A 22529-nucleotide genomic window follows, 5' to 3' on the forward strand; every position below is an offset into this window, starting at 1 on the left:
CTGGGTGCGAAGACTTATGACTTGTTACTTGCAAAACAATGACTTGGTCCCACCTCTGAAAATAACTCCTGAAACTGGTGCAGTATATGGATGTCTGTAAGAAGTTAAAAGATGTTGCTCCATCCTTGTAAGTGATAAAGTATTAATGGACAGCGGTAATGCACTGAGTCAAACTGCTTCATATCCTATAAGAGAGAGGAGGCTGGCATGAGAAACGCGGAAGTGACGTCATTGATAAGTACCTCTGTAACCGTCTATCTTCCGCCTACCAGCCAGGCGAATAGTGTAAATCGCTCTGTGGATTTCCCCACATAAAAACCACTGTTGGGTGTCAACGTGGGCACAGCCGACGCTTCTCTGAGAGGTAAATCACACAGACTTTAACCAGCGGAAATTAACGCAACAGTTTTATAAATGTGTCTGTTTCCTCCCGAGCTCCAGAGGGCCTTGTTTACATCTCAATCCGCGGACTAGAGTGTGTGAGAGGCGGCGGCACAGCGGGAGACAACGATAAGAGGGTGGCTAACCGTGCCAGCTCTTATGTTGTAAATTCTCCTTTGAGTACAAAATTAACTTTTTCTTAAAGGCATTTGCTAGTCTGCTCTAAAAGCACCCAGAAATTTAACTCGTTAAACTCGTGGGTTTGGCATGCCGTTACTTCGCTACTGGATATAACTGCTAGCACGCTAGCCACGAAGCTAATGTAGCTAACGGTAAATTGGCTAGTCGCTCTGTGCATGGACTTCACTGCTGTTATTTTATTTCTAGACTGAAGTCGGGCCGTAAAGTCAATGTCGAGCTACAACCAAGACGTTTTTTACGTTGCTTAATCTCTTCCACAAGCTCTTACGTCCCATCCCCCAAGACGTGTTATCAAACCTGTGCTGAGTCGCTGTGATACATTAGCCTAGCAAGATGTGTGTCACCCAGTTGGCTGCCTATTTTTAGCCTGGACCGGGCGGAATGCGAGCATTCGTCTGTCGCTGGGCTGGCACCGGGGCCGGCTGGCTGGCTGGCTTTCCCCGTCTAACCTTGTTTTTTATCCAGGTGGATATTTGCGAAGTCACATTTGATCCCCGGTGCCAGCAAACGGGTTTGAGCCGGTGTCTGTCGACCACGGTGGATACAAATCTCATGTCGTATTAAGCATCCTTAGGGCCAGTGTTTTGTCAAAGTTTGTATCATCCTCTGTGTTTTTGACGTTCAGAGTTACTGGATTCTTAAACCCATGTTGCACGGTGCGAAGACACGTTTTGGTAATGAGGAAACACAATGTACCCATCCGCATTCAGAAAAAACAGTGGGGACAAAACAATGGATCTAACAAGGGCATGTAGTTTTGCATGACACCTAGTGCTGCACAGCAATGCTAGGAATCTACTTTCCACAATGCACTTTTACTTTCAGATGAATTTGATTGCTCTGTCAAAGGTAAAGCAAGATACTAAATACCACACAATCTGCTTTAGGTATGTAACATCCCAGGTCTAGTTGTGAGGATGATGTTAAGTACCGTGATCATTTTAATTTGACATTCTCAAGTCTTTTTGAAGTGTGTATATGTGTTGAAAAAAAATCCCTTCTCACATTTTGGGGATCAATAAAACAACCCCCACAGTGATTACATTTGTAAACTAAGGACATGTCCAGGTGTGTTTGCCTACCCCATGCCGACATTTATTTTATGAGTCTGGTCATGCATTATGGCTTTGTTGTTGTGTGCTTGCAGTTGTTTTGGTTTTTGCAACTAAGGCAGGCTCTCCTGTTCTGTTATGTGTCCAATCTTACTTTCCTCTTTGTCACCAAGTTTACTACGGTTACAGTTTGTTTTCTTCACCCCCAAGGCTAAAGCATGTTCAACTAATCCTCCAAATCATGTTTTAAGCTTTAACCCATGCCTTGCATCCCACACAGGTTTATCAGATCTACAGTGAAGTTAGATCCAAAATTACAGAATATATGAACAAGAGCTGATTTTAAAATCCTATCTTTGTGAAGTTCAGTCTGAAGCTAGAAACACACATGGGGGAGCAGAAGTAGTCACAGAAATTGGATTCTCATTCTGAAAGCGATAACTACAGAAAAAGTGCATCATTTGGTAGGAAGTAGGGAGGAGGATTTTAAATTTTCATAGCATAGAAAAGTGGCGAGTCAAATGGTGAAAAGGGTTGGTGTAGCTGTGATGTGATTGACTGTGCATGCTGGGAGGGACCTTGGACCTAATCAGTCACATCCCATGGTCTTTAGATCATGGCCGGCTTGTATTCTAGCCCGCAGAGACGATTAAGAGTTTGTCAATAGGCCCCAATGTCTAGCAAGTAAAGAAAATTTAGGAGCCATTGTCATAGCAGTACATTCCAACTTTGTACATCTATTTCTGTCTTTCTATAAACTGTGCTTGGAACTGCATCAAAGTACAACAAGAGTAACTTAAAACCATAATGAAATTCCTTACATGTGTACAAATACTTGGCCAATAAAGCTGAATTTTATATGACATAATCTGTGATAAAAGGTCAACTGCTAAGTAGAAAAGGCAGGTGAAGCAGGCCCAGCCAAAAGTTTAGCAACAGCTGTCTGGCAGCTTGTGTAGCCCTGCTGCAGAATATGTTATGCAAAGAAATTATGTTTAAGAAGAGATAAATTAAAAATTTGTGACAGGATTTGCATAATATCTATTGCAAAATTACTACAGAATCTATTGAGTGGTTGATTTATTTTTTCCTGAAAGGGTGTGTAATTTGTGGGCAGAACAGGAAACAAATGTTGACACCCTCCACTGGTGGTTTCTGAGCACCACTGCCAGAGTTGTCACCATCAGTAGACATATTACTTGTGGAAAATAAGAGACATTCTGGACTCAAGTCACTACCTAATGTGTTTGTAGCTTTTTGCATAATCCAAAGTCAACACTAGCACATACTTGACAGCCACCCAGCTTCTGGTTTTTTTTTTTGTTTGTTTGTTTTTTGTTTTTTAGTCATTAACATTTTCATCTATATGCCACGTGGACAAATTAATATAAAAATTCACCAGTTACTTAACTACCTTTCAGTCAAAGTGTATTAAGGCGTCTCCCAAAGAGTGCTCCCAAATGTGTTTAGTAGAGTTGGACACAGTCTACAGTATTCCTAGCATTCAAGACTGTTAATTGCATAGAGATGGGATTTTAATAGATTAATAATGTACGATACTAGCGCAGTGCCCCTTCAAAACATGCCTGTCCTGAACAGGCCAATAGCTTGGCCTCAGCTATTGCTGTTTGCGGCTGTCTTGAGAATTGGTAATCCAAACAACTTCACACTTGACACTGCACTTCTTTGGGTCCGGAGCATAGACTGTGTATAAAGATGGGCGACACATCTGCACTTCTTCCACTGTACAAAAATGAAGCCAGAATATCCCAGATATGGACGCTGCCGCTGATGGTATCGTTCCAGCCCATACATCCGCCCATCTCAGTGCCATTGGCCTGACTCAGTAGCAAGCACACTGATCAACAACACAGCTGTCAATCATGACATCACACCCCCTTTTTTACAGCACCAAATAACTAGTTAAAACCGAATGTAATAGAAAAATGAACATTTATCGATACATAATTGTAAAACGGCTACCCAAACTGACAGAAATCATCTTCGGGAAAAATACGTTTGACCTGTACTTGATTTTTTCCGTTTGGCCCATTTCCCATCTGCTGAATGCAATCTGCAACCAGCCACCAGGGGGCAATTGAGATGTTTTGGCTCCATTTCAGGGGAGCTGTCATGTCACCCATCTTTAAAGTCCATGGTCCCGACTGAGCAGAACATCTGCCAAGACATAGTTGCGTGCCCTAGCGGCGTTTGTGTATCAATCACATTTGCTGACAGCTAGTTATTTGGGATCCGGTTATTCCCGAGAAAAAAGTGTTAATTCCAAGAGTCAAAGTGTTTGCTACAATGTCATATCCCTTGTCTCTCTTCCTTTATCTGTTCTTTAATGTGCTATGAGCAATGGAGAGCGAGCTGTATCCAGCATGCCACTCAGCGGTGTAACAACCACTCGGTGGTCACTTCTATATACGCTACACAGTGCGCACATAATGCACTACTAATAATTGTGCCCGTTAGATTTCAAGAGTTTACACTCGACAGTGCACTCTCTTAGGTTCTCAGCCAATTGTGGAGGTGATTGGTTACTGGGAAAACGAAATGACAGACAGACGTTGTTTTTGGAATCGCATATTCACATACTATTCATATTAAGTATGACATCAGACTGAGTATGTAGTGTGTTCCAGCTGCATAGTATATGTATTGTGTGCATGCAAGAAATGCCCAGATGTATGCTACATTAGCAAGAATTTACTAGGTGGGAGGTGGAGATTTTGACTTGTCTGATGAAGGGCAGGAGCCCGAAACGTAACGTGAATAAATTTTCAAGGAGCAGTTTCTGGTGTGCGGACTTTATCTTTTATTTCAGGTGGAGATTTTGAGCCAGGCCACGAGCTGTTGTGTCACTTTATTACATTTTTTTTTTCAGGTGACAAACTAACCATTTAGATTACCAGTGTGTTGTAAATTTGGATATAGAAAATAAATTAGCAAAGAAAGGGCAGAGAACATTTTATCAGTCCCTTAAGACATAACCCAGTTACATGCAATTTATAAAAAAAATTAAGAATATTCAGCAACTTTGATCACTGACAGTATGTATGTTTTTTCTTTTTCTCCCCTCTTTTACGTTCATTATTCCTCTTTCTCTCTCTTTCTGTTCCTTGTTTTCGTATTTATTCCTTCCTTTCCTCCTCTTCAGTCTGTTTTTTTCTCCTCAGATCACCCTGTAACCAGATTTCCAAATGAGTGACGGGGAGTGTGACTTCTTCTGCTTCTTCCGCTGCTGCTGAGAGCGCTGAGCACGCGTCTCAGACAGACAGGAAGGCAGTGTGTCTCTGAGCAGTGACACGAGTAGGTGGAACAGGGCCGCAGGGAGAAACAGGGTGGTGGAGCTTCAAACGAGCCATTTTAGCCAATTGGACCTCTTGGATCCGACAGGTAGGCGGACCGTCTACCTGTCCGGGTGGTTGATTCAATCGACTGGATGTCTGTGGACATGAACAGCCAGGCGTCGGACAGCAACGAGGAAGACTTCGGGGTCAACTCTGAAGAAGAGGAAGATGAGGATGATGGAGGAGAAGAGGAGGATCAGGGTGACATCGCAGGCTACTATGAGGGCGTGGCCAGCGACGTGGAGCAACAGGGCGCTGACTCCTTCGACCCAGAGGAGTACCTGTTCACCTGTCTGACGTACAAAGAGAGTCAGAGGGTGCTGACAGAGGAGGTTAACACTGTGGCTGCTGCGCTGAAGGTGAGCTTGTGTCTGTGGCTGGGTTGTGTGATACTCCTTTGTCATAATCGTGAGAATGAAATTAAATGTTTTCATCGCGGAATTTGCAAAAACAGGATCTGAGAGTAGTTCTTGGCAAGAACAGTGTGCTAATAAGATGTGTCTGTAAAGTCGGATAGATTGGTAAAGGTCACCGTCATATTTTGTTTGTAACCTTTCAGACAGACCTGGCTTTCAAACTTTGGCCTTACAGGTCACCGTACACTTTATATGACCAGCAGTTCACAAAACAAAATAAGGCTTTTGGCGGTGTATTGCACAAAACAGTAATAAGAGCCATGCTGATGTAATTTTTCCCTCAGAAAATCATGCAAAGTGGAACGGACAGAGTCTGGTTACGCTGATTGGCAGGGTTCTTATGCAGTGTGAAAAAGTATGGAATATGATCTTAGTAATTTCCACATCTTGATAAGCACAGAAAATACAAAAGAGTATGATAAGACAATTTGTTTTCAGACTACTGCCCTATTTTGTTGTCTTAAATACAAAATTGAGAATTTCTAAAAATAAATCCATCATACCAGCAGAGTGTTTTTCATGGTGTTTTGAGCAGTCAGCCAGTGCCGCCAACATGTTTACCACCATGTGAAAGAGTGCAGGCCAGAGCAGGCCTGATGGCGTCAAAAGAAAGAAACGAAGTATGGCATGTGACTGAACGCACACTCCTACGCAGAGCAACCCCGAGCCTGTACATCACAGCCTGCAAAACAGCCCCAAGTGCCTTATAACTGAATCAAATGCAGATAGACGCAACCAAATTAGCTTGAAAGAAAATGCAGCAGTATCTTTGAATTGTATACACAGTGTACATACCATCTCAACCAAGCCGCCATAACCAAATATTAAGCTTGGCTGAACATTTATGAGTTGTGCAGTGATATATTTATCAGAACAGTAAACAGACAGAACCTTCTCTGCATAGAAAACATACCTTTATGACTGCATTCATTGTTGTTTCCATGGACACGGTGAATAAACAAGGCTGCAGAGACACTATGAAAACGATGCTTACTTTTTTCAACTCATTTTTAGTTCTTATTTATTAAAGAGACTAAAAATATGTAGGGTACACTAATATTAATTGTTTTGTATTTTAGGGGATGAGCTTGTCTGGGTTTTGTGCTAATAGTACAGTACCAGGCTTCAATCTTCTGGCAGTTATTTGACAACATAATAGCATACATAATCTGAATGTAATTGACATGTTAACTGCGAAAACTCTATGGAGAAGTCTGGAAAATTATGGAGATTTGAAATGTGCAGGAAGCCTGGATTGGTCCCAGCAGGTTAAACTATGCTCATACTGTTCATGAGTAGAGATAAATGCACATTTCAGTTGTTCTAATTGACATATTTTTGTGCTTCTGTCATAAGAGGATTGCACAAGCATTAAATAGTGATTTCATTAAAGCTCACTAATGGTAATAAAATAGTAATTCCTGCACTGAGCACCTTTAATTAAATTACTCTTTCAGGCTTGCAAAATTAGAATTTGAATAAGTGATTGCAGAAGAATTTGAAGGTGACAGATGTTGACTTAATAACATTTATATTTTGTGTACATATTTTACTCAATTGGGTTTGTGAGGGCATATGCTGTTGTTGTGGGAAAGCTTACATCTAGTCGACAGTAGAACGACACCTTTAAGACATTCTGATTTGAGTGTATTTCCAAAACGCAAATGACACTTGAGCACAGATAGAACAATAAAGCAAGAGGGAAAGTTTTCAGGTTTAGTTATATGTTGGTCATTTTTCAGACAGTGGTGTTCATTGTCTTTCAGTCGGTGTGTAAGCAAGACTGTTGCTAGGTTGTACAATAAATTAAGTATCTTAAAAAAGGATGTCCCAGCGTTTAGTGTTGGTTGTCAAGTGAGTTTCCAAAGTAAAACCAGACTACTTGTGGAGATGTACAGTGAGTCCTGATAGTTACTACCTGAGTTGCTAATGCATTTGTTGGATTTGCAAGTCTAAAACTAAAAATAACACTTCATCAAACTATTTAGTTCATAGCTGCACTTTGTTAGTTGAGGTTATGTTTCTATTTAAAAATCCCAGCCTCACAACAGGCAAATTGTAATCTTAGTCAGACAGTTTACATTGTTCTGAGTGCACACATTAATATTGATGCATTTTTACAGCAAGACAGAAGGAGGCTGACTAACGGTGAGGTTATATCATGTTGAACATGGCCTTTCATGCCTCACAATAGGCCCCTTCCACAGAGGACATTTTGACTTATCACAGAAGGAAAAGCACAGGTGTAAATATTAAAATTAATGGTGGCTGAATTCCATGTAGCTGCTCTTGTTTCATGGTGCTGTATTATTGTGCACGCAGACTCACTGTCACTGTCATGGGACACATGAACAGAGCTGAGCCATCATTAATGTTATCAGTAACACCTGTGCTTTTCCTGCTATGACAAGCCAAAAGGTCTGCTGTTAAAAGGCCAATGAGTAGGTCTATTCAGGGTAACTTTGCTGAGTCTGCATGCTGGAGCACCCTACTTCACACTTGTACAGAATTATACATAATCACACCTGGGAGCTGCACAGCACAACTACATTCTGGGGTTAGCAGGACTGAGCAGCTCCTAGAGGAGCAGCTGTGCGTTTCTTGATGGCTATAGGTAAATGAAGGGAGAACTTCCTAGTCATTGAATTGTTGACTAATATGAGCCTTAGATGTCTGGCCTTTAGTGCTAGGTGATATCATCTTTATAGAGTTATCGTCTTGCATTGTCTAATACTGACTGTGCTGTGATAGAATATATCAAGTCATCAGCAGGGACATTTGTGCCTGAACTACATTTCAGTTCCTCTGGCTGATAATTTATCAAGACAGAGAGGTGTTAATGGAGTCAGCGCAGCTTTTTGTGTTGAAACAGTGTCTTGCATAGAATACTGTTTGTACTAGCCTATAGACAAAGCTACCTTTTGTGTGTTTCATTGATTGCAGAATCTTGTAGTCTATATAATAATATCACAAAAAGTGATGTCTTGAAATAGCTTATAATGTCTTGCCAGAGATCAATAAAGCAGAAGGTATTCAGTTTACAACAGTACAAAACCAAAGCAAATCAAATGTGTACATATTAGAAGCTGGATTTAACAAACAAACAATTACTCAGCTATATCAATTATCACTGATACAGTTTGTCATGATTGTATTGTTGACAAGTTTCTTCTGTAGTGAACAGGAACCTTGTGTTATCAGTGTTTACAGCAGGTTCAGAGTCGTGAAGCATTTCCCTCTCATGAAGGAAGTAGAGTCAGCATATTATTCACTTCTAACAGGCAAACTGGGGATATGAGAGCTGTGTATCATTTCAGATTAGCTGACTTTCAAGACAGCCGAGTCACTCGTGTCACTGAAGCAAAATTTAAGCGATCTGTCTCCTCTCTGTTTTTTCCCTCAGGTTTTACCTGCGGTAGCAAAACTGATCCTGGTGCATCTTCACTGGCAGGTTTCACAGATATTGGACAGGTATGTCTCCTGCTGCTTCTTTGCTCCTGTCTTTTTCTCTTGCAGTCCTTATTTGTCATCAACCGTCTCTCTTTCTTTAATTTAGGCTCTCTGTCTGCCTTTTTTCCCCATTTTTTTCATTACTGTCTCATTCTCTTGCAGTTTTATATTTTATGTCTATCGTCCTCGTATGACCCTGGTTCTGTCCATGTTCCCCACAGATATAAGTCCAACTCGTCTCTGCTATTAGCGGACGCTCTGGTCCAGCCCAGCAGCACCTGCAGATCAGTCACTGTGAGTAACAGGCCACGTGCTTTGTTCATACCTTTTTATTCAGATTTAATATGTCATTCACATCTTGTGAGCATGCTAAAGCTTGATTTATGGTCCTGCATTAAATCAACGACGTACCTACGTCGTAGGGTACGTGGCTACGCAGGAGGCTCGCCGTAGCCCCCGTCGTAGCCTGACGTGCACCTCCCAAAAAATGTAACTACACGTCGAGGCGACGCAGACCCAGCGCAGACCGAGAGGGCTGTGATTGGTTTGCTTGGTAGCAACGCATTTCCGGTTCCGTATTTCCAGATTGCGCCATCCCCGCCATCTTTAAACATCTTCTTTTGCGATGTAGATGTTGCAGTATTAACATAATTTCTTCGACATCCAACAACTCCAACTCCAGCAAGATTCTCTCTCTCTCGGTCGTCATTGTTCACTGTGACCGGAAAAGCCGGAAGCTAAACAAAGAATCAACTAGAGACGACAATAACCATTCAGGAAAGGAATGCAGCCCCCTACCGCTCTGGCGGTGAATTGCACCACGACGAAATGGAGTGACGGAGAAGTTCGAAGGGTTCACGACGGCGTCACGGCAACGACGTCGGCACGGCAACGACGTCGGCACGTCGTTGATTTAACGCAGGACCATAAATCAGGCTTAAGAATTACTATAAAACAGTTTATTTGTCACTAGGCTGGTTCTTTTGGCATTCGTCCTTCCTTTGTGTGAACACTACTTTGAGTAAAAACCTTTTAGGCCTTATACATGCTTTAATAAACACTGTGTGAAAGTCATAATAAATAAATAAAAACCTTGACAACATTGTTCACTGTGGGTACATATGGGTGGTTTGAGCCTGGAATCCCACATTCACAGCAAAGTAACTTTAAGGACAAATTTCTATCTGGTTGCGATGCATCAGATAATCCACTAATAGTGAAAAAAAAACAGTCAAGTAATTAGATGATTGACAGAAAAATAGTCATTTAAAGGGGAACTTGGATTTTGATTTCCCATGTTTTGTTTTATAAGTCACTAACAGGAACCAAAACCTTTGAAATTGGTCCAGTAGTAAGCCAGGCTGCTGCAGCTAGCAGCTGCAAAACATCAATTTACATCCACTAAAAGTGTTTGTTTTGCCACTGACAGGCTCAGATTGTTATTATCAGTGTCTGGCAACATGTAAAGGATCCTTACAGAGATAGACCTTTTTAAGGTCCTTTTTGTTTTATCAGAAACATCAGACAGACCAGGCTTCAAATAGACAGTAACTTCAGCCTGTACAGAGCCAGCATATTTTCACATCTAACTGAGTGAAGTAAGGGTTTATTTTAACCAAATCAAAGTGATGGAACAGTGAAAAGACCAAGACGGCTGGTGTGAGGTTTTTTTTTCTGTTGACATTGATTGAAGTGTGTTTTAGTATGATAAAATTACTGTTTATTGTAGTATTCTGGTAGGTTTGGAAATAATGATTCTGGGTCTGTTTCTGATTAAACAAATAGGTCTTATCTGTAGTGACATCTTTCCATACTGTTGGCAGACACTGATGATAACAATATGAGCCTGTCAGTGGCAAGAACAAGAACTTTTAGTGGACATAAATTGACATGTGAACATCCCTGAACATTACATTATAGCCTGTTTCACTGCTGTGTCTGAAGAGGTGTTGCTTGATACTGGACCATTTTCAAAAGTTGTTGTTCCCATCGGTCATTAATACCCAGTTTGGTCCAAAGATTAGCAACAAGAGTTGAAACAGACATCTACTTGCAGCCATTCGGCAACATTCTAAAAATCTGCCGGTTCACACCAGTGCGACTAGATGAGATGGTGTATCATCTCTATGCAACAACTTTCTGTACTTCTGTTCTGATTTGCAGCTTTTCAGTTGCTTAATATGTTTTATCAGACAAATCTGTGGTTTAGCTAGTTGATTTTTTTTTGTTGTTGTTGTAAGAAGCTCTTCTACTAGCTTGTAGTTTCGGTTTGATAGTGTATTCATGACTCTTGTGTTCATGTGTTCCAGGCCCCTCAGTCCCTCCAGTGTGGTGTGTGTCTACAGGTCGTACGGAGAGAATCCCTGCTGGCCCTGCCCTGCCAGCACTCCTTCTGCAAAGCATGCTGGGAGCAGCACTGCACTGTCCTGGTCAAAGATGGCATGGGAGTGGGTGAGCAGACTGTGTGTGTGTGTGTGTGTGTGTGTGTGTGTGTGTGTGTGTGTGTGTGTGTGTATAGTCATCAAAGCTGGTATTAGAGTGGGTGAGTCACACTTTGTTTGCTGTGAGTTCCCAAGTGTCTGTTCATGTATCTGTATGTCTGTTCTTGTATTTATGTGCTGGTGTTCAGAGTTCAGAGTTTCAGCCTCTGATCCTTACGGAAGTTTTATTTCAGCCCATGCTTTCCTGACAGACCACCAGGGTTTGCAGTCTGGTATTTAGTTTAACGAGGCAAGCTTTATCAGTTGCTTAATGATACTGTTTTTTAATGACAGAAAAACACCATAGATTCCGGCTGGATATTTGTGCCCAGGTCGTCCATATTTGTGTACATGTTTGTGTGTGTAAAATCCAAGAGTGACTTCTGACTTTGAAGATAAGGGAGGTGTAAAATGAGGTTTTGATGACTCCCATCTGGTGTAAAATGTACCTGGCAGGCATCCTCCTACATATGATTATTAGTGTGTGTGTTTATTTGAAAGTGTGCTTATGTCAGCAGGAGAGCAGATGGAAGTGTGGGTGTGTACACAGATCAGTTTGTACAGTATACTGTATGTGTGTGGTAAAGTGCATACAGTTATCCAGACTCCCTGTCCTCTAGTTTTGAGTGTGTGGGAACACAAGTGCCTTTGTATGTGTGCAAGAGTATTTGTGCGTCCCTGTGCTACTTTCTACGAGGCTCTCCGATAATGTCGGTCCACATAACCAAGTGCTTCTGAGCCTGATAAGTGTTCTTCCATCAACTGTATGAAGGACACGTCAATGATGAAAGACGACCCTGGTCCAGTTTCTGGGTCACTGTAACACTAGAAACCAGCCCGCCTAAATCAAACACCACTGGAGTAAACAAGTGAAAATGATGGATGTCGTTTATTGGTAAAAAAACAAAACAAAACACAAACAACAGTTGCAGCCATTGTAGGGCAGTTTGTGTACACATTGCTGCTCTCACTATACCCTGTCCGTGAATCTTAGTAAAGGGTGTGTGTGTGTGTGTGTGTGTGTGTGTGTGTGTGTGTGTGTGTGTGTGTGCGCGCGTTCAGGTATCTCGTGTATGGCTCAGGACTGTTCCCTTCAGATGCCAGAAGACTTTGTCCTGCCGCTGCTGCCTGGAGAGGAGCTGAAGGACAAATACAGACGCTACCTCTTCAGAGACTACGTTGAGGTGTGTGCTGAATCTGTTTGCTCAGATGCTGAATGTACAGCCAGAAATCAGAGGCACGTGAAAAGGGAGTGAGAAGGAAAGAAAAACTCAGTAAGCCCCTGTGTGTGTGTGTGTGTGTGTGTGTGTGTGTGTGTTTTTCCCCCAACAAGTGAATTTTGGAATCTCTTTCACACAGCATGAAATCTGTATAATCCTCGCTGTTTTATCACTCGAGTGTCTGCCTCACCAGCTGGTTTTCCATCCACATCTATTCAAGATCATGATGATGTCTCAAATTAGACATTTGTGCTATCTTGGAGAATCATTCACCCAAAGTTCAAGGGAAAATATTTTGTTTTTTTACCCAGGTTTTGTTTGAGATTCCTGCCTAAAATTGATATGAATGGAACTCGATTGTGGTCCTAATAATATGGGGAAAATTTAATTTAAGCACACCTCTTTTTAGAATTAGTGCCCCTGGTACTCTGGATAATCCACAGATAGGGTTGAATTGACCCTTTAAAAACCCTCTTCACTGCAAAAACTTGATCCAAAGCAACTTTTAGCAACCAGCATTCAGGGATTGACAATTATAATGATCATTATCATGATGCATCAATTAATTTTATGGCATACTTTATTTTACTTAACCTTCGTCTCTCTCTCATTGTCCCACAGAGTCACTTCCAGTTGCAGTTGTGTCCAGGTGCAGACTGTCCCATTGTCATCAAGGTGCAGGAGCCCCGGGCGCGCAGGGTGCAGTGTAGCCGCTGCAGTGAAGTCTTCTGGTAGGATGCCCACACACAAAAAGAGCACACTGAATTCATCTTTAACTTTAAGAATTTCACAAAAACTACAGTATTACCAGTTTTACTGATGCTTGACTATGGTATAAAACAGTTACAGTTAGGTTTGGCTGGCATCTATTTTTTTTACACCGTCATGCCTTCCTGACATTTACCAGGGTAAATGATATATGAAGGTATTTGTGTGCAAACCTGCCCCCCTAAGCTGTGTTCCCCATGCTCTCTTAACTTTTTTAGTCCATTAAATAAACCAAAGGAGCTCACACAGTGTCAAGAAAGTTAATATTCTTACACCTATTTTCCATATTACACAGAAGAAAACAGCCATATAACTTCTGAATTTACGTTTTTCTCTTTCACTAAATTGAGACTGGCTTAATTGCCTTGTTAAAGGTCCAATGTGTAGGATTGAGACAGAAATGGAATATAATATCCATAACTATGTTTTTATTAGTGTATAACCACCTGAAACCAAGAATTGTTGTGTTGTCATTACCTTAAAATGAGCCCTTTATATCTACATACTGAAAGGGTCCTCTTCCACGGACTCTGCCGTATTGTTCTACAGTAGCCCAGAACAGACAACTCAAACACTGACTCTGGATACGACCATTTGCATTTTCGTGATGGCCCTGGTAGTTTTCCTACAGACTTGGCACCCTGAAAAAGTTTCAATTGGTTGGAATCTGCAAGCTCACCACTGGATAGTACTAACTCCTACACACTAGACCTTAAACTTATCATAAAATACATTTCACTCAAACTTGGCAGAAACAAAATAAAACACACCAAAACCATCTTGGTTAGTTTCTCCACTGTTCCAACAATCATCAACTCTGTTTTGGTCGAAATAAACCTTTAATTCTCCGAGTTAAATGTGAAAATATGCTGTTTTTCCACGCGGTCTCACTGTGCCGTAGCTGGCTAATTGTTTACAGTCCTGTAAAGTCATCCCAACCACTAGCAGTCATCATATTTCCCAGCTCAGCTGCCTGTTCTGCCAGTAGAGACTGACCTCTGGTGGCGCGTGCTATATACAACATATAATACATCCTCAATACAACATCTCCATATGAGTTTAATAGAAAGAACAGCATCTGTATTTTGACAGTATTGAAAATCATACTGTCAGGTTGTAATGTTCTTTTGATCCAGTCCAAAAATAAGTTACATGTTGGACAAAGAGCCAGTAAGAGGAAGATACTATCCAAGCTTAAGATCAGAACAAATTAATAAAAGTTGAATGAAGAGTCAGGTTGGTTTACAAATGGCCACACAGCTGATAGCGTGTTTAAAGAAATTAAACGACTCTTGCACACAAAGTTCCCATATTTATTTAAGCTCTATAACTGACCTTTGTTGTAACCATTACCGGTATTGTTCATACTGTAAATATTGCACTGTTTCCTATTTCTCTGTATATTATCCCTTTTTTAAGTATACTTCTACACTTATTTTATATGAATTTCTTTAACTCTAATATTTAAAAGGTACTGGTTATCCTCCATGTTTATGTTTTACCTTTTATATGTCCTTGGTGTGTGGTTTTTAAATAAACCATTACAGGTTGCTACCACACCCTCAATGTGCTTTATGTTTATTATCTCTTTTGATTTATTTTTTGTGTGTGAAACAAATAAACTGAACATATTATGATTTCAGAATTTGTCCTTATGGCTGTATTTTCTGTCTCTGTTCCTCTGTTGTAGTTTTAAATGCCGTCAGATGTACCACGCACCTACAGACTGTGCAACGATCCGGAAATGGCTGACCAAATGTGCAGATGATTCGGAGACAGCCAACTACATCAGTGCACACACTAAAGATGTATGATGGATCTATACGTGAACACACACACTCTCGCTCATACAGCCATGCACATACACAAGCACTGGTGTGTCAACATATTTCCACACACACTGTAGTTTTGTACACATGAACGTAGATAATCAGGATGGAGACAGTGTTTGAAGACATAAAGATTCCCATTACATTTTATCTGTACTGCCCCAGTTTGATCATGTTTGTATGTGTTTTTCTCCTCTAGTGTCCTAAGTGCAATATCTGCATTGAGAAAAATGGAGGGTGCAATCACATGGTGAGTCATAGATGAACATCACCCTTTCTCAGAACACAGGAAATGCTAAAAATATATTCCGACCTGAGAGCTGAAGTCCTTGTCTTTAATAGATTGACACTTGCTTAAGTCTCTCAAAACATAACTTATGCTGGTGGTGGTTGTTGTGTCTGGTTTCTGGTTCACTAATTTCATTTCCTCCTGTGCCTGTGTTTATTTCAGCAATGCTCCAAGTGCAAACACGGTAAGTATCTTGTCTAAATTTCACACCTTCAGTATGATCCAGTAAAGCATGAACTCACTTTTCTGAGAGGCCCTTTGCATCCACCTAGTGGCACAATGCATCCATAGAGAGCAGCTATAATTATGAGACGAGTTGGACTAAGCTTTTAAGAAATTCTAAGTGACAGTAGACACAGGGTTCAAAAAAAGTTGGTATATTTTTTTATTGTAGCTATTGGCTAATGTTAATGACCACTATTCTTAACATAGCTAAGTACCCAAATATATATTCAAAAAGCCTAAAATTCTCAGTCAATGAGATTTTTTTTTTTTGTGATCACTGTTAAACCAATGTGCCCCATTTACCAGCTTCTTCCTTATTAGTCAACTGAACGGTGGTTGGTTGTCTGGTGAAAAGGAAAAATATGATAACCACAGCCAATATCAGACAGTTTAGACTGGCTGTAGACTGACTAACTGAGCTCACCCTACATGTTGCACTTTCTCTACATACTGTATAATGCATGTATATGTAGTGGGGGGTCCATAGATGTGTGTTTTTTGTCTCCTGAAAGACTTCTGCTGGATGTGTCTTGGTGACTGGAAGACTCACGGCAGTGAATACTACGAGTGCAGCCGCTACAAAGAAAACCCTGATATAGTCAACCAGAGCCAGCAGGCTCAGGCCAGAGAGGCCCTCAAGAAATACCTCTTCTACTTTGAGAGGGTGAGGTTTTTAGATTCTCATGTATATCTTGCTCGAAAAACAAATCTTAATTAAGAGCAAAATGCTTCATAAAACACTTTCCTGGATAAGAATAGAGGGTAAAAAACGTTGCAGATTGTGTTCATTTCCTCAGACAAAAACAAACACCTTTTCTACCTGTAAAGTTTTGCTTTTGTTGTTGTTTTTACCCAAATGCTGAGACCGGTGGGGAAATCTGTGGGTGGAATTCTAAGTTTTAAAACCCTGCTTTACAAAAAAACTTAAACCAGATGAAAGATTATTTCATTTTTCAGACTTCAGTGAGATTAACACATAACAGATTTTGTCCTGCACTGTTTGTGTAAGAAATGTTAGTGACATTTGTGTCCGGCCATTCTGGGCACAATAGTATCACAACACACTGTCTGAGACATGTAAGGAGAACATTTTATTAAACAGACAAGTTTAAATCAAGCATAGCTCTAGACCTGCAGGAGAAATATTTGTTCAGTATTTCATTCTTTTTTATTGTTCATTTATTTATTTATTTATTTAAATGTTTACCCCACCAGTGGGAGAATCACAACAAGTCTCTGCAGTTGGAGGCTCAGACATACCAGAGGATCCAGGAGAAGATCCAGGAGAGAGTGATGAACAACCTGGGAACCTGGATCGACTGGCAGTACCTGCATAACGCTGCAAAGCTACTGGCTAAGGTACTCACACACTGAACTGCCACTGTGTGTGTGTTCTAGATTATATAATGTGAGGAAGAGGGTAAAAGCAGAATGAGAGTAGGAGGTGGAGTTTTTGTTTTGGATTTATTCTTGAAACTGTGCATATGATTGAATTATAAAGACAGTGTTGAAATTATCTGACAAGTTAGTTAATATTTCAGAGTATAAAGACAGAGAGCAGTGAGCCTGATGGCTAACTTTTAGCTGCTAACACAGAGTGCGCAAAGCAGTGTGCAGACATGCAGCTCACACTCATAAGAGAGTGTTACAAATGTTACTCATTCATCAGCACTTAATCAAGAAATTTGGATCACTGATAGGAAAACCTTTGTTTATCAGTGTTGTCACGCCTCTGTCATGTTGCAAACTGTTCTGGAAAAAAAGGACAAGTGACCTGATTCACTTTCTCTTTCCTCAATTTCAAAAGGCTGTTCTGTCATATGCACGTCATGACTTAAAATGTGACACATTCCTCTGAGGTTTTGTATATTACATTTAGACTTTAGTAGATCTGTAGCAGTGATGAAGTAAAATCAATGGAAGGACATGTCAGTAATTGTCTAAGGTGCCTTTCTTTATTTTAACACAGTCTAATTGTGTCTTGTCTTTTTGTTTCCAGTGTCGTTACACACTGCAGTACACGTACCCTTACGCCTATTACATGGAGTCCGGCCCACGCAAGAAATTGGTGAGAAACTCCACGCTGTCCATTATTGCAGAACACACATTGTAAAATAATATGTAACTATATTGAGGGTGTTAACTGTCTCTTTTTGTCTGTCCTCTGCAGTTTGAGTACCAGCAGGCCCAGCTGGAAGCAGAAATAGAAAACCTGTCGTGGAAGGTAGAGCGGGCCGACACCTACGAGAGGGGAGTCGTGGGAGGTGAGGGGGAGCTCAGCGCCAGTGACAGAGGGGTAAGAGCTGTTGAATGGATTGTTATGATATTTGATAATAATTTGTTAGTTCTGTGGTGAAGCTCTGACTCTTGATGTAGCACCATTGTCAAGTCAAACAGTTAATTATCTCATCAGGTTTAATTCAGGAGGGGATCAGGCGTTAGTCGTGTGTGTGCATGTGTTAGTTTATGTGTCTGTCCACAGCTAATCTTGCAAACTACTGGACCAGCTGGCCCAAAATGATTTGCTTCTTTACTCTTTGTGTCTGTGGTGGCAGCAGGCATACAAACATAAGGAAATACAGTCTGTAGAGCAGCACTAGAGTTGAGTGTCATCTGACAGATTTTTGCTAGCAAATAAGGAGGAGCGTTGGCAGGATGGAGGGAATGTTACTATACATCATTTACATATCCTACCTACACTTTTTATGATACAGAGCTGGTTAAAGATCTTTAAAGTTTTCTTTATTTAGCCAGTAAAGGCGGCACATCATCAACAGAGCCATACCGTAAAAGCATAGAGCAGAAGGCATTTTCTCGCAATCTGATCTGCTAAAAACAAGAAGCCTTACCGTCTGTTGCAGGCCACATTTTCGTCTTTTATGGCTCAAAAACTAACATCCATAGAAAAGTTTGGTCACATTTGAACCAGAACATTTGCAGATTAATTTCATTTTTGATATATTATGATCCACTAGAGTTAAGCACAATACACAATGGCAAAAAAAACTCCTGTTATCTTTATCACCATCTTTACTGTATGTGACAATTCCATCAGTTGAAGCTGTGCCACGTGTGTTGTCTAGAGGGGACAGGATCAGCTCCAGAGGCTGTTTGGTGGAGATCTCTACTGAGTGCACTTTTCTAGTTTGTCCAATACTTTGGATTATGAATTAACACCTGCAAAACTGATGTTCCCATCAGCCTTAGCTGTACTTTGTGTTTAGTGCTAATTAGCACATATTAGCAAGCTAACACACTAAACTAAGATTGTGAACACACACACAGGCAAAAGCCCAAAAAATAATCTTAAAAAAACAAACAAACAAAAACATCAGTATTTTAACATTGTCATTGGGCCACATTCACAGACAGTGTGTACACACAAATCTGTGCTTACACTGTGGGTACGAACGTTTTAGTAGAAATCTGGGATTCATTAATATTTTCCTTCTTTGGGAACGAAATTAGAGCTGCCTCAGACCGTTCATACGCACAGATGTTAAAGGCCTGGCTGTCATAGAAAATGCAAACACACATCATAAACGTAAATGCAACGTATTAAACAGTAATTATTTAAAAAGGCTTTAACAGATAATATTTACAACTGTTTATTTTATTATTTTATTTTGTAATGCATTGGTCAAATGTAGTAAATAACTATGAAATTGGCATCCTTTCATCCTCATCAATTTTTAATTTGAAAATTGTACTATGAAGGAGTGTGCCAGTTTTTATTTTATAGAATTTGTGCATATGTTCATTTGTAGGCAACTAGTCAACTGGTCGCCCATTAACATGCATGCAGGGTATATAAAAGAGAAATGTGGAGAACTTCACTGACGCTCATAGCGGTCTGACACTGGTGTGTCAGACTGCTTCAACTTCAGTGCTTTCTCCATGATACACCTCTGAGTGTATGTATTTCCTTATATAGAGAAATGGGGGCATGGCAACATGTTGACTGCAGATAGCGGCCACGCACCTCTCAATTTAGAATGATACTGAGTCATCAACATAGGCACGGTGGTGAGATCAAAATCATCCGGTGCGCATGTGTCATGAAACCAGCAATCATTTTGCATGTGCACAAATTTTATGGGCAGAGTAAGAATGTTTCTGCACTCATATTAGTAAATGAGGCCGATTGTGAGCATGTTAGCGTGCTGAGATCAGCACCTAGCTGTAAGCGCTGCTGTCTGCATGGCTCTGGACTCAAGAACGATGCATAGGCAAGGGATTACAGTTGACTTTTCACTTTGTCCACATTTTCTTTTGGAAGTGACTTTGACACTAATGACTCTTGTGTATTGTTTGTTTGTTTTTACAGGATCTGGAGAATCAGATGCATATTGCTGAGCAGAGGCGACGCACGCTGCTGAAGGATTTCCACGACACCTGAAGCTCCATCGCGACTGCAAAGCACCAGCATCTCCCTCCTTCCTTCCTCCTTGCCTCCCACCTTTGCTTCCTTCCATGACCACCCCTCAGTGCAGTCATACTGACTCCTCCTTTTGACGCTCGCTCATCGCTTCTTTCTTCTCCCCTCCTCTCATTCCCATAATGCTGCAGGGTCACAGAATGGCACGATTGTATCTCCCCTTCCTCCTCTCATCCTCACCTCATTTACATGTTTTGGCTCAGAGCATCACATTCACTGTGGTTACACTTGACGCAGCTGTTTAGATCTGATCAGGTCAAATTCTGAGGTCTTGTCATGTGTCTGAAACCAGTGGGTGTGCTTTTATTCCACTGTGAGCGTTGAGACACTGACACGAGCAGCTAAAAGCAACATCCTGTTAAAAGGAGCTGTTGTTTTGAAAAGTTATTTCTGTGATGCTGGAATTATCATTTAAGAGAAAAGGTCAAATGATGGAGAAGCTTTTGTTCAGCAGACAAGGAAGATGTGGGAGATTGAAAACATTTTCTTTAAGGAGACTGTGCTGATTGTGGATTTCAGTGGTTTCACATTGACTATAATGACACTTGCTGGCAATTGTACCTGTAGTACTCACCGGATCAGCCTGAACACAGGAAAAATTGATTCGTAGTTACTTCTTCCAAGCTGCAAAAGGTTGATTGACGTGTAGATAAGAAAGGTTTAATGTCAGTGAGTGGAGTGTGTTACTTCTAGAGGAAACATGTCACTTTGCTGGCTTTGTTTTGAACAAACTTTAATATCAGTCAGGACCGGTGCAACTCAACAGGCTCATCAAGTACTCTCAATAGCAGATTAGGGAGCCCTTTTATTGTGAAGGTGCTTTTTTCTATGTATTTTTCTGCCATAAACATGTATATGGTGTGTTTACTGTGGAGAAATGGTGACGTCACAGTCCCACATACCCCTTGAAATAAACAAAATACAGTATTTTCCTACGTATGATGCATGTTCGTGTAAACAAAGTACTAAAGAATAAGATGAATGTGTGTTTAAATGACAGCTTTTTTAGATTTTGTTGCCAGTTTCACAATAAACACACCTCGACTCTTATTTTAGTAGCCAACCTGACCCACTGCAGTCACTACTGCCAGCAGATAGTTGCTAGTCATTATAGTCAAAGTGAAACCACTGAATAACCCACTTTTGTATCTTTACATTCTCACACTGATGTTGCGTGATTGTGTTCAGTTAGTGTAGATCCAAACCAGTGTGAGCCAGATTTCCATAAAAATATTTGTACCTCTGCTGATCAGATGAAGTTGTTTTGAAGCAGCAAGTGTAATCGCGGCCATTTCCACACACTACAGCACCCAGCGACATCCACATAGCATTTGCATGTACATACCATGCACACATTGACACACTCACGCTCAAACACTCCGCTGCAGAAACTAAACATTAACAGTTAAGTTGTCTCCTTCCCCTCCATCTCGTGCTCTCTGCGCTTTCTTTACATTCATCCCTTCACTTTATTTTGCTCTTTATTTTCTCTTTTCTTCCTGCTCACATTGTTCACTTTTCTTCTGGAAAATGGCTGTTGATAGATAGATCGTTTAAAAAAAAATGGGAAAAAAAAAACAAAAATACAAAAAAAAATTGTTGTAATTTTCAACGGTTGTACATTAATACAGAAATAGAGTTACTGAGAGAGTTTTTAAAACCGGAGCCCGTCTCTTGTGTGTTTATTCTACACGCACATGCACAAACAAGATTGAAGTCTTTGAACTTAATTTCACTTTGTGAGAGTCAAGTTCATATACAGGGATATCTTCCAAAAATGAAGTATAGAATATGAGGAGTTAACGTTTCCTGCAGGGCAATATTTCATATTCTCTAAAAGGTATACTATGCAGAGTTGTCAGTTTTTAAACATGCTCTCCAGTGAAAGTAAAAACCAACCCCTGATTCGCCCTCATCTGTATTTGCACTTTGTCAGCGGTGTGTCTCTTGGATACCTGCCGTTTACGCTCTGGCATCTGGTTGCTACTGGTTTGTCAAGCCTGACCTCACCTGAGTGCTAGGGGGATACATGCCCGTAAACATCCTGAACACAGAAAATAAGATAAAGATAAGGAAAAACAGGCAGAGTCTCTGCAGAAAAATACATCTCCACACACTTATAGTGGGTCATAAGTGATGGTTCAGAGTTTCTTCTAGGAAAGTCCTGCATCGTGTACCTTAACAGGAGGTTCATATGACACATGAAGAGTTTCAGCTCCAGAATTTTAGTGACATTTTCTAACAGCAAAATCACCTGGAGACCTACTTTTGGAGATTAAAAAAAAGCAGCCGAGATGTATAAATACCACCTTGTTTTTGTAGACAGTGGCAGAGTCATTGGTCATAATGAACTTCATTTAACTGATTTAATGTTTAACCCCTAAATCATTACTGTAGCATAATGTTGGTATGAGGGTACACTCT

At 40.7% G+C, this 22529-nt stretch overlaps 1 protein-coding gene across 2 annotated transcripts; it reads left to right on the forward strand.

Moving 5' to 3' along the window:
* The first annotated feature begins 222 nt into the window (after positions 1-222).
* Positions 223-21770, forward strand: arih2 (ariadne homolog 2 (Drosophila)). 2 transcript variants are annotated; one of them, XM_049580121.1, is made up of 15 exons: positions 223-364; positions 4798-5349; positions 8810-8877; positions 9078-9150; positions 11166-11307; positions 12399-12520; positions 13178-13287; positions 15015-15132; positions 15353-15403; positions 15605-15626; positions 16180-16331; positions 16883-17026; positions 17667-17735; positions 17838-17963; positions 19995-21770. In XM_049580121.1, exons 2-15 carry the CDS (start codon positions 5083-5085, stop codon positions 20064-20066), a joined length of 1536 nt encoding a protein of 511 aa, XP_049436078.1. In that variant the 5' UTR covers positions 223-364; positions 4798-5082; the 3' UTR covers positions 20067-21770. The 2 variants fall into 2 exon arrangements, with proteins under 2 accessions (XP_049436078.1, XP_049436079.1); XM_049580122.1 differs by having other exon boundaries at positions 229-364; positions 4817-5349.
* Positions 21771-22529: the final 759 nt, after the last annotated feature.

This window comes from Epinephelus fuscoguttatus, linkage group LG7 (assembly GCF_011397635.1).
Source record: "Epinephelus fuscoguttatus linkage group LG7, E.fuscoguttatus.final_Chr_v1".
Lineage (NCBI taxonomy): Eukaryota > Metazoa > Chordata > Actinopteri > Perciformes > Serranidae > Epinephelus > Epinephelus fuscoguttatus.

Excerpts from the sequence above, each read along its gene's own strand:
- arih2 (XM_049580121.1), top strand. The coding sequence starts at position 5,083 with ATGTCTGTGGACATGAACAGCCAGGCGTCGGACAGCAACGAGGAAGAC. Across the intron at positions 15,627-16,179 it reads ATGCTCCAAGTGCAAACACG|ACTTCTGCTGGATGTGTCTT; the intron begins GTAAGTATCTTG and ends GTCTCCTGAAAG. Across the intron at positions 16,332-16,882 it reads ACCTCTTCTACTTTGAGAGG|TGGGAGAATCACAACAAGTC; the intron begins GTGAGGTTTTTA and ends TTACCCCACCAG.